This window comes from Strix uralensis, chromosome 4 (genome assembly GCF_047716275.1).
Source record: "Strix uralensis isolate ZFMK-TIS-50842 chromosome 4, bStrUra1, whole genome shotgun sequence".
Lineage (NCBI taxonomy): Eukaryota > Metazoa > Chordata > Aves > Strigiformes > Strigidae > Strix > Strix uralensis.
This window is the reverse complement of record NC_133975.1, coordinates 48,986,175-48,998,343: the sequence shown is the minus strand read 5'-3', so window position 1 is coordinate 48,998,343 and position 12,169 is coordinate 48,986,175. Positions and strand designations below refer to the sequence as shown.

Below are 12,169 nucleotides of genomic sequence, written 5' to 3'. Positions count from 1 at the left end.
GCAGGTGTTGGACACCGAAAATTTAACACTTGCCACATTTAAGAGTAACTACAAACTAAGAGCAGTAAAAGTCAAAGGCTTCCACCTCCCATTTCTCACATCCTGGCATTTTCAGGATCAGAGCTTCTTACATCTACAAAGCATCTATTCAGTGTTGGATGCTGAAAGGACTGCATCAAGGAACAGATTCTCATTCTTACAAACATTTCAATTACTAAACGGAACAGTTTTCCTACTGTTGAAAAGCTAGAAGGGCACCATAATTAGAATTCTTAAGCAAAAGAGTATGTAGAAATCCTATCCATTTAAAATTACTTAAAAATAATTATTAAAATATTTTGGTTTCTGATTTTTTCATTTTTCTCCCTTCATGCAATCAGCTCAGCACTGCAATCAGTAGACAACTGCACAGATTCAAAGAGACATTTATTAATCTCCGAGCCCAGACCATCCATACTTCTAAAGCTACATATTAACAGATTACAAAAAGTTGTGCATAGCCATGACAAGTGATTTTATAGCCATTTATAGCTATTATAATCTACTGAGAATCTACTGAATGGCTTCTGGAGTGCAAAGGGATATTTGTTGTGAATTTAGAAAGAAGTAACTGCTACAATATCATATACCTAACAGATAAATGATGACAGGTTAACTGCTTTCAGACTCAGTAAAATAACATGAATTGAGTGAACAAATAAATAGTTTTGCATTATAGTTATAGGTTAGATGATAAATATCTTTGCTGTAACTGTAGTTCAGTCCGGGGTTTGGCCTTCCTGTTGTCAACTGTATTAGTTTTAAAACACAGTAGCATTCTAAGTCAACAAAATCTGTCTTTTCTGCAGCTGACTTCTTTAAATCAGATGCAGTGAAAATTAGGAAAGCTCAAGAAGCCAACAGAGGAATGCATGGCCTGATCTGATCTAGATTCTTTTTGTCTAACCTCTACCTAGGATGAGTTAGATTTTATAGCTCTTTATAATTTACATGAACCTAGTTTGCTGACTTCATTTCTGATTTCAGTAACTGCAGTGTGGACTAAACGATTCAAAACCAAAACCATCAGAGAAAGGACTGTTCTTTTAGCTCCTTGTTTCAACATACAGGGAAAGAAAAGGAAGAAAAATGCAGTCTGCAGCCAACGCTGCTACCTGCTCAGCAGCTCAGTGACAAATGACAGTCTCTAAATCTCCACCCTCACAGCAGGGATGTATCCTCCATCCCTTTTGTCCTCTTAGTTTTCTTTTTTCTTTTGCAGAGGCAGAGAAAAATTAGGAAAAGATGCATGTTAAAAATGTCCTTTTTAGAACTCTCACATTCTGCAAGTACCTCTTGGAAATGTGTATTTCAAGTAAGACTGAACAACTTCTCTCAAATATACCAAGCAGTTAAGAAAAATAAACCCATGCATCCTTTTTACAGATATTATACCTTTAAATATTGTTTTCTAAAAACCCACAGGTTTATTATTCCGTAATTTCTGGTATACCTAGGTTAGCTTTAAGAGCTTTAAACAAAATCTTCCTTTGTTGTAACTGCATTTACAAACCCCCCACAATCTCAGCATAAGAAAGTCTGTTATTTTTAAATAAATAAAAAAACCTGAGTTCTAACCAGTGAGTTAAAACAGTTTCCTTAATGGACCAGAAAAATGCAAGTTGTCATAACAGTGGAATGCATATGTATCTTTATCATTTGACAGATAACATATGTTTTTTCTCTTCCCCTGCTCTGTCAGAGATTACTCTAAAGCCAATAAACACGTATTTTCTAATAAAGCATAAAAGAAAATAAATTTAGTAAAAAATTACTGACATGACTGTCACTAATTCATTACAATTAATGTTCTCTTCAAAATGTAATTACAGGTACATAACTTGTCATACTTTTCATAAGAATGGATGTGCTGTATAAAGCGAGCAACATTTATGCCACAGAGTACCTTACAAGCTACAGCATAACCCAGCAGTGGAAACAAGTTTAACCTATAAGCCCCAAACATATACAGAATGTACTATACTGTATAACACAAAATAAACACCTTCATTAAGTTCAAAATACAAGTTCAGCCGAGAGCTGCCACAGTCACCAAATCTCTATCGATAAGCTCTGCACAGCCCAATAAGGGAGAAATACTGTTTTATGCAGGAGTCCTAGAACAGGATGTTTCCACCCCATCAAGGCAAAAGGTACAACACAAGGAGAACTGGTGCCAACCTGATGTGCTGAATTATTTCCCTTTAGAGAAATATCATATATTGCCACCTCAGCTAGAAGACTGAAAATCCTGACAAACCTGGCAACTCGGTACTATAATCTAAAGATACATTGTACTAAAGAGAACCACTAACAATGAGTATTGAGAAGCACCGCAATCACCTAAAAAAGCTTGAAAATAAAATTTGTAATCAGAATTAAGCCTACGTTAGCAAGGCTGGTCTACGGCAAAGCTTTATTCCTTAATTCATTCATAGGATTGAGAGAATGGATCAGAAGAGAGACACTTGGTCACACTCCTCACTCTTAGGACACAGAGGTGCAATCATCACCGAGGTATACATTATCAGATGCTGAATCCACCTAAAATTGCCAAGCTGACACCAAGGAGTGCAGATATAGGATATAATCATCACCATCACTCAACAGTCCACAGGCATTTGTAATCATGCTGGTCCTTGAGAATGGGATGAAAGGTATGGGAAGAAAAACAGGAGAAAGCCCAAGGTGCTCTCACTCATTCCTCCATCTTATCCCCTTTCTAGATCATGCTGAAGATCTTCAGGAAACAGATTCATAATATACTGAAAGTTCATCATAGCAATTGAATAAGAAATGTCATCCATAAGGCCAGTGACCACTCAGAAATAACATGCAGTACCTCTACACGAAGAAATGAGGATGTTGACACATCTGCAAAAATCAAAGCATTACTAAAACATCTGCTGACATCACATCACACAGAGAGTGCTTCTACTGCTTCCACTTCTGTTACAGTAAATTGCCTTGGTCTACAATTTTTCTCCAATTGTGTTCACATTTGCCTCCCTGTGCCTATTTTTTTTGCTTCTTTTTAATCATCCCACCAGTAAAGCTTGAATTTTACAAAGGCATGTTTATAACAACCAGTAATGAACCAGAGGTTCAGTATCAAAAAACAGCCAAAAATGTGATAAACACTGTTAATGTCTTCAAAAATCTCCTTATATGTTCCACTGCATGCCTTTGCTCTACTTTCTAAGGTCCGATAACCCATTACTTTCCCACTGATTTTCTCTTTTCTTCATTTAGACCTTCTCCCATTTGTCTGCTCAGATTTCTGATCTCCACCTGTGTTATTTTCCCCAGTGAGGCAATCATTACACTGCCACATTTCTTTCTTATATTAGCTGATGCAAACGAATTCCACTTATTTTTCAGGATGTGGATTCTCCCTTACTGGTCAATCTGCACTGGAAGGGAGAGCCTTTTGTCAACACAGAAAAGCCCATACATATGCCTGGAATAAAACAGTGTTTCCAGAAGTGGCTGAAAACTATGTCTTCTAAGTGTACAGTTAATTCTTCTAACCAGTGAATTCCTATGGAGTAGGAAAAACAAGTAAAAGACAGACTTACATGCAAGTTGATCCACTTCATAAATCTAGCCCACATTATGGGCTAGATTTGTGGAGAGTAGGGGGGAAATGAAGATAACCTAAATAATAATCACAGTGGGAGTAAAAGATTTCCCAGAAGGAAAGAAACTTCCTATTATCAACATGCAGTCAAGAACACAAGGGAACAAATTGCCCAGTGTTTAGTGGCTGGGCAGAGCTACAGCAAAGCACTAGGGTGGACAGCTCTAGACACATGATCTATAAAGCGATGGTTCATCACCAGTTGGTCCTCAACTGGTTGTGGAGCAGAGGAAGCTAAGTGACATGAGTGGCCTCCTTTGGTGTCATGGTTCGTTTCCAGTTCTTCAGGAGCAGCAAGAACACAGTCCACAGTAACCTCCTTTTCATGCTAGCTTTTAAGTTCAAGAGCCCTGTTAGAGACAGGACTCACACTACAGACCCTGAAAAATGGCTTGGCCAAACCAAAACTATTTTGTTCTTTTTTATCACTAGCTGCAACTCCTGGAGCAACATAAATGAAGCTGCCTGCTTCCTGATAGCTCTTCCTGCTCACAATGGTTGAGTAGAAGGAAAACGGGGGAAAAGATATGAAGATAATTTTAAAAGGTGAGTATGTTTAAAGCTGAAAAGGTGGGTATGTTTAAAGCTTAAGCCTACTATACAATGCAGTATGAAACCTGGACATCACTACGATGATCCAGGATTAATCTGCAAGTAGAAACACCAGCTCCCTTCCCTGGCAGTCCATGGGATGCTCATCTGTTACTCCTCCTACACAGGTCTCTCATGCCTCATTCTCGTTCACCTTGGGTTTTAATGTCTCAGGTTGATCATTCAGCCACCAGGACTTAACTATTTCTTTCTACTCTCTAAACAGGATTACGGCAGCACGGTGACGCTTTCAAAATCCAGTACACCACAGATGATATCCACAGTACAGGACACCTTCGACCTGCTACTACGATTAGTATCTGAAAACCTACAAGAAAAAATAATAAAACCACAATCACAGTTTATATTCTTTAAAACGCTTCAGGATGCTTCTATCTGATTAAATCAAGAGCAAAAAAACCGCTATTCAGCCACGCCAGCCGCGGTGGCAGGCGGCGGCCGTGCACCCCGACGGCTTCTGTCCGGCCGCGTTTCAGCACCACGGACGCCGCGGTGCGTCCGCGCCCGCACCCACCCGCAGGGCCGGGGCCGCCGTAAGGCCCCTCGCTCCTTCCCGGGAGAAGGGGGACTTTTAAAAAGACGTTATTAACTTTCTCCTGGGCTTTCCTGGGGCCACCGGTGCAGAATCTCCTTTCTTCCCCCGGGGGTGGTGGAACAGGAAAGGGCAGTGATGGGATTTTCTTTTCAGTTTGGGATACAAAATAAAAAGCTCCATGAGCTCAACCTTCCCAAACTTGCCACAGATTGATTTTTAGTAAAGCTGTGCAAATTGTGTACTTCTTGAGCTCAGAGTGCAACTAAAAAAAAACCAAAAAACAAAAAACAGGAAAATGGTTTTTGTGAAATAAATGATTGTTAGACCCAAAACATCATCAATGACTTCTAGTTTAAAAAAAATAAATTAAGTAGGCCACCCGGAGATAAAGACAGAATGATTTTTCTTCAAAAGTACTGAAAAAACACATTGCAACTCTCCCTAGGTCTCCTCTTTAAGCGCAGTTTTCCCCAAAATTCATGTAAGTTTCGGCACAAACTCTGAAACATTGGTACCTTCACCTAGGATCAACTGCTGTGAATTTTCTACTGGTGGAAAAGACTTTGCTCAGGTCAAAGGTACAGATTCTGAAATATCCTTCTAAGCTAAAAGCAAAAGGGCTATCTGGCAACTCCTGGCCCTGCAAAGCCCCCATTCAACCTCGCTTGCAAAGAATAAAGGGAGTTTTAATGGACAAGTGGCACATTTCTTCTATGAGCACTAATCAGTTTCTGTGAAGGCAGTGAACTGATTCTCTTCATTAGCAGAGCACTCTGGCAATATTACAAAGCCCCAGAAGTGCTTGTTAATTTTGGGTCCCTCTGTGTTACACTGTCTGGCCTTCTCTCTGCCTTAGTGTGGGTCACACTTACCCTCAGAGATGGGTCTCACTGATTTTACACTGAGGACCATCCCAAGTCCTCAGAAGTACCACAGGTGGTTCAACTCCCTCTGGGATTTAATGAGAGCTGATACTTGATTCTCTCTGAAGATCCGAGCTTCTGTGCTCATTATCCATGCTACAAGTTTTATGGAAGAAGGATGGTATTTTTAAGAGCACCTGTGAAGATTACACTATTAGGAATGCACTGATTAACTGAGCTCCACTGCTTGTGCTCCAGCATTCAGTCTGAGCATGGAGCAGCGGCCATGTGGTTAAGCGCTGTGCCCAAGGGCGGCAGCCCCAGAGCCAAGGAGGACGCATTTGCCACGCACCAGGCACCCGGCCTGGAACGGGCACACAGCTCGGAGCTGACAGCACGGCGAACGCAGAGCTTGGTTTCAGCCCCGTGCTGCGTGCCCTTCCAGGCCAGGCACCCACCGGCACACAGCAACGGCACTGCCACTTGCTGCAGCGGCGGGACTACCTTGCCTTGCTTCACCTCAACACACTCACCTCTCACCTCACCTCTCACCTCACTCCACCGCACCTCAATGCACCTCACCTCTCACCATAGCTTGCCTCACTGCGCCTCACCCTGCTGCACCTCGCCTCGCACCTCACCTCACCTCTCACCTCACCCCTCACCTCTCACCGCACCTCACCACACCTCACCTCTCACCACACCTCGCCTCACCGCACCTCCCACCATACCTCACCTCTCACCGCACCTCACCTCACCCCTCCCCTCTCACCGCACCTCACCTCGCCTCGCCTCAGCCGCGGCGAGGCGGAGGCTCACCTGGAGGAGGCAGCGGCCGGGCGCGGCGTGCTCGGGCAGGCGGCCGCGGTAGACCTGCTGCTCGAAGCGGGGCTCGTTGTCGTTGGCGTCCTCCACGCGGACGCTGAGGCGGCAGGCGGCGGCGCGCGGCGGGCGCCCGCCGTCCCGCGCCACCACGCGCAGCTCCAGCGCCGCCTGCCGCTCCCGGTCCAGGCGGGCGCGGGTGCTGACGGCGCCGCTCCGCGCGTCGATGCGCAGCAGGGCCAGCGCGGCCGGGTCGCCCTCCAGCGCGTACCGCACCTCGGCGTTGGGCGAACCCGGCTCGTCGGCGTCGGAGGCGCTGAGGCGGAGCACGGCGGTGCCGGGGGAGGCGGCCTCGGAGACGGCGGCGCGGTAGTGGGGCTGCGGGAAGGCGGGCGCCTCGTCGTTGAGGTCGGCGACGCGCAGCAGCAGCGGCTCCTCGGCGGAGAGCGGCGGCGCTCCGCCGTCCGTGGCCACCAGCCGCAGCTCGTAGACGTCGCGGCTCTCGCGGTCCAGCGGCCCCGCCACGCAGAGGAAGAAGATGCCGGCGCCGGCCGGCCGCAGGGCGAAGGCGCCGTCGCCGCCCAGCAGGGCCAGCGCGATGCCGCCGCCGCCCTCCGCGCCGCCGATCTCGTCGGCGTCCGAGACGGAGACGCGGGCCACGTAGTCTCCGGGCCGCGCCCCCTCGGAGACCCGCGGGCCGCCGCTCTCGGTGAGGTAGAGCAGGCGGATGGCGGGGCGGTTGTCGTTCACGTCCAGCACGGCCACGGAGACGAGGGCGCTGGAGACCTCGGGCTGGGCGCCGCCGTCCCGCGCCTCCACGACCAGGCGGTGCAGCGCCCGCGCCTCCCGGTCCAGCGGTCGGCGGAGCCGCAGCACGCCGCTGCGCTCCTCCACCGCGAAGTAGCCGTCGGGGTCGCTCTGCCGGCGGTTGATGGCGTAGCGCACCTCACCGTTGGCGCCCAGGTCGGGGTCGGTGGCCCGCAGGCGGCAGACGGCGGTACCCGGCGGCGCGTCCTCCCGCAGCCGCGCCCGGTACTCCCCGCGGCTGAAGGCGGGCGCGTTGTCGTTCTCGTCCAGCACCCGCACCGACACCCGCAGGCGGCCGCGGCGCCGCGGGCTGCCGCCGTCCCACGCCTCCACCACCAGCCGGTGCGCCTCCGCCCGCTCCCGGTCCAGCCGCCGCAGCAGCACCAACTCCAGCGGCTCCGGCCGGCCATAGCGCAGCTGAAAGAACGGCGGGTCCCCCGCCGCGCCGCCCTCCTCCTCCACCAGCGCGTAGCCCTGAGTGCCGAAGCGGCCGGCGTCGGGGTCGCGGGCGGCCGGGAGGCGGAAGGCGGTGCCGGGCGGGCTGAGCTCGGAGACGTTGAGCTGCAGGCAGTCCCGCGGGAAGCGCGGCGGGTGGTCGTTCACGTCGGTCACCGCGATCTCCACCTGCACCACCTCGCCGCGCAGCGTGGCCGCCGCAAAGCTGTAGCGCGCCCGCCGCTCCCGGTCCAGCCGCCGCGCCGTGCGGATGATGCCCGTCTCCGCCTGGACGTGGAAGTCCGCCAGCACCGCCGACTCGCCGCTCCCCTCCGACAGCAGGAAGCCCCCCGGCGGCCCCGCGCCCGCCGGCAGCCCCGCGCGGATGTCCCCCACCAGCGTCTCGGCCGGCAGCCCCTCGTCCACCGCCAGCCTGAGGTTGTACACCGGCGCCGCGCCGCCGCCCGCCGCCGCGCACAGCCACAGCGGCACCAGCAGCGCCAGCGCCCGCCCCGTCGGGGGGCCGCCGCCTCGCCCGCCCCGGCACCTGCCGCCCCGCCGCCGCCGCGCCATGCTCCGCCGCTAAGCCGGCATCGCGGGCAGCCCGCACCGCGCCGCGCCGCTCCCCGCCGCCGCGCCCCGCCGCCGGGCAGGTGGCTTCGCCCCGCCGCCGCGGGAGGAAATCCTCTCCGCCGCCGCCGGTGCCGGGGAGGACAAGCCTGGGCGAGGGGGCGGGGAGGGCGGCTCCCCGCCGCCGCCCCGCCGCAGCCCCCGCCCCGCCGGGCCCCGCCGCCCGCCCACCCCGCGCCCGGGGGCTGGCGTCCCCCACGCGCGGACGCGTCGCGCGGGGCTCGGACAGCCGCGGCGCCGCTCTAGGGCCGCCCCGAAGTCGGAGGGGTCGTCGCCGACATTGATTCTTGGGTGAATCGGCAGGCTCAGCCGCTGAGGGCAGAAAGCGGTGACCGGCACACGGGCTGCCTCTGGGGATGCAGAGGCATCCCTCATGGAGGAGGAGAATTTAAACGAGACAGAAACCTGCGAGGATGAACGGGCTTGCTCAGGTCAGCAAGAATTTTTCTCCCCTTAATATTCTGGTCCCCGTTTTCCATGACAAGGCCTGCTCATTATCCTAGCATTCGGTCAGGAAAAAGTGCTCAGCACGGCAGGGAAGCATTTACCAGAAATAAGCTTTAAGTAGAAACTTCTATGGGCTTTAGCGAGACCAGAATTTCCTTCCTTTTTTACTGTTTCTGACTCCCATATCTAACTGGGAATGGTCTAAGGATGAATTAGTGTTTCTTCAGTGACACTGAGAATATACAGCATCATATAAATGCTAAGTACCAACCATACATCTTTCCATGAAAGCTAAGTACAATACTTCAACCATTACCAGTCTCTTGCTGTTCCCACTGGTCCTTTACCAAACTTAATTTCACCTTTCTGGCAAGAGTCTGGCAGTCGGTCAGAAAAAAAGTAAATTCATCCTAGCACAGACAAGTAAAATCAGGGCATAGACAATAAAGTAGCAGGAGGAGATACTGTAGGTCGGTCCTCTCCTATGAAAGGACACTTGGGAGGGCAGACGTTTTGCTATTTGTCACTTCTCTAAGCCGTGGAAGAACCACCCAAGTACCGCTGTCAGAGCACCCATTCCCCAAGGAGGGGGAAAAGCCACTGGAACAGCCCTTCATGTATCCACACAGGGGAGAAGAAGGGGAAGAGAGGTGTTTTTTCCAACACTGTTAGGACCTAACAATTCCACATATCCAGGTGAGAGGGAGAATTAGGTTCTAAAGTAAGTCTAGAAGCCTTAGTGTGCCTGTGTGTCTGCGTGCCTGGGAGGGGAGACATGAGATCGTACCCACTGTATCTGACTTGCCTCCTTACATAGGGAGACAGGGCTGAGCAAAAGCTAGATTTTGTCAAATCTTCTTAGGCACATTCTGAGAAGGTCTCTGTATATTTATATACTGTGATAATTACAAGCATAGAAGCAAGAAGGAAACGCTGAGGCCTTTGCCAGTTTCATTCATATTCATTGAGAAAACACATGGATCCTCCCCAAGTCACAGATGTTCAATATGAAAATGCCTGAATTCCACTGAATCACAGCAAGTTTGGAAAAACAGCCATGTCCCATGCAGCCCATGCAGTCACTAAGAAAACATGTGAATCATGTTCAATCAGACACATTCACTGAAAAACTAAACAAAACCTTCTGTTGCCAAGGTCAGGCAGTGCCTGAAGAGTAAAGTTCTGTATTCAGATACCGCATGAAGACAGCGGGTGAAAAAATAAGATGGGCTCAGTTGTCTGCGGTTCTGGCAGTACTCGTGTATTTTGTGAGACCAGGGCACTGTAACAGTTTTATAGCAAGTAAAGTCGTATAAAAGCACTGCCCAACTACAGCATGTTTCCAGAAATACCACATCGTCGGGACACTACCGATGTTCCCTCTGCTGTGAGCGTGAGCCTTACCCTGTAAGTGTTCCTCTACCTTCTTCGTCGTTCTGCCTTCTCTGAGCCTTTTCTTCTTTCCTCTATTTTCTTCTTCAGCTTTTTCTGTCCCTCTTTTTTGCCATATTCATGACCTCATTCCTTTTCTTCCACAAATCACAAACAGAAGTTTCTAAATCTTGAAGAGATGTTTGCTGCCTCCTGGATATATTTAGCTACCCCTGCTGTGCCTCATCTTCTCAGTGACATGCTGACCAACACGAAAGACATGGAGGGAAGCTGCCACAATGACATTATCCCAAAAGAAGCAATGGTGCAAAGTTTTGGTGCACTAGCTACCTCCTACATCCTCAATGGGTCACTCTCGTAGTGAAGACACTTGCCAGCTACCGGTCTTTTAGAACAAGGCTCCTGCCCACTCTTTTACACCAAGTCTCCTAGTGTAAGAAGTGGAAAGGAGCAGAGCCTTGTTTGAAGGCAAGGGATGTTGGTTAGAGCATGCTAAATGCCTGTGCATCCCAGTTTAGAAGGGATCGTCTGTTTGTGAGCCAGCATGCTCAGTCAGATAGCAGCAACAGTTATTTCTCCAGCTGTCCTCCCATCCCTTTCCTGGAGGTGGCCACCTCTGTAGGCAGGTGAACAGCATGTGAACCCACTTTCAAAGCATTGAAGTTTCCAGCCCAGCCTCTTCAGGCAACCCTATGTGGGCATTGGTCTACTCCACCACGCAAGGCAGTGAACTCTGGTGCTCCCAGAGCAGCTCCATATGCCAATCCAGCTGTCCTTGTGGCAGGGACCCAACGTCCGGGAAAGGAGCAAGGAAGGAAACTGGAAGGTGATAACTGTATCAGATGGTCAAATTTAATCGGCCCATATTTGTAAATCAATATTTGCTGTAGCTTAAATCTTCCTGGATTAACTGGAAATTCTATTTCCTTCAAGGAGAATGAAACTGTAGCAACTAAAGCTGTGGTACAACACTAGAGCACAAAAGATCACTGAAACAGATAGTGTTGTTACAGCCATGAAGGTCCATCATTATTAGAGTTAATTCTACCTACAAACATTACCTTGCCTGTGCAACAGCTGTGGTAACTTAAGATGTGACCCTCCCATGCTGAAGACCTAGATGGCTGAGGCGGTAAAGCAGCATGACTATTTCCCTTTCTGCAGCTCGCTGGCTTACTGCAAACCATCTTCAGCAGCAGCAGCAGTTTAAGCCAAACCAGCTGACTCGGGACTGACGCAGGGTGGGAGCACTACAGGATCCATTCCAGTGCTCATCGGATGGGCGGTAGCAGCCAGCTGAGGGCAGAGAGTGGCTGAACTGCTCCAGACAGAGCTGAAGCAAATAAAATAAAAAATAAATCTTTCCGTGAAATTACTTCCTGTGCTGTTTGAAGGCAGTAGGGTCTCAGCTGCTCGTTACTGCCTTTCAGTCAGTGGGCACCATGCTTCCATTTCTGCCTACCAGGTGGTGTTCCCTGATCCTCTGTGGGTATACTTTTAAGGACAAAGATTAGTTTAAGCAATGCTGAAACAATGATTTCCATTAACCCGGGTGATTGTTTTTTCTATGCTGGATTACAGAGATCCCATATAAATCAGCTTTCTGGCAAAACTGTGGGGTGAGGAAGCACTAATATCTTCAACTACTGCAGCTGGATCTAAGAAAGTATGTCTGTCTACAGCCTTACTGGCTGGGGTCACTACGGATATTCAGCCTGGAATACATGATGTATGGAGAAAGCGTTAACTTTTTAGAGCATCAGGTGTTTCATTATTTATAGGTCTCCAGGCACACGTATATTGATTTCAGCAACACCTCTTTGAAGGAGTGTCAGCTGCACAAAAGATTTGCTGGTGACCAAATGAAGGCTGGTCACAGTTACTATAACAGAAAACTATGTATAGGACTGGTTGCCTTATAAACGCAGTGGAATGTAGTTGAGAGTG

The 12,169-nt window shown here is 49.6% G+C and overlaps 1 protein-coding gene across 1 annotated transcript in view; it reads right to left on the bottom strand.

The window, feature by feature from the left end:
- DCHS2 (dachsous cadherin-related 2) overlaps window positions 1–8,326 on the bottom strand; it is a 122,674-nt gene extending 114,348 nt beyond the window's left edge. Inside the window, exon 1 of the mRNA XM_074864938.1 lies at window positions 6,509–8,326. Coding sequence (XP_074721039.1) covers window positions 6,509–8,326 — 1,818 coding nt within the window. The remainder of the gene's footprint in view (window positions 1–6,508) is intronic.
- Between the last annotated feature and the right edge of the window lie 3,843 nt (window positions 8,327–12,169).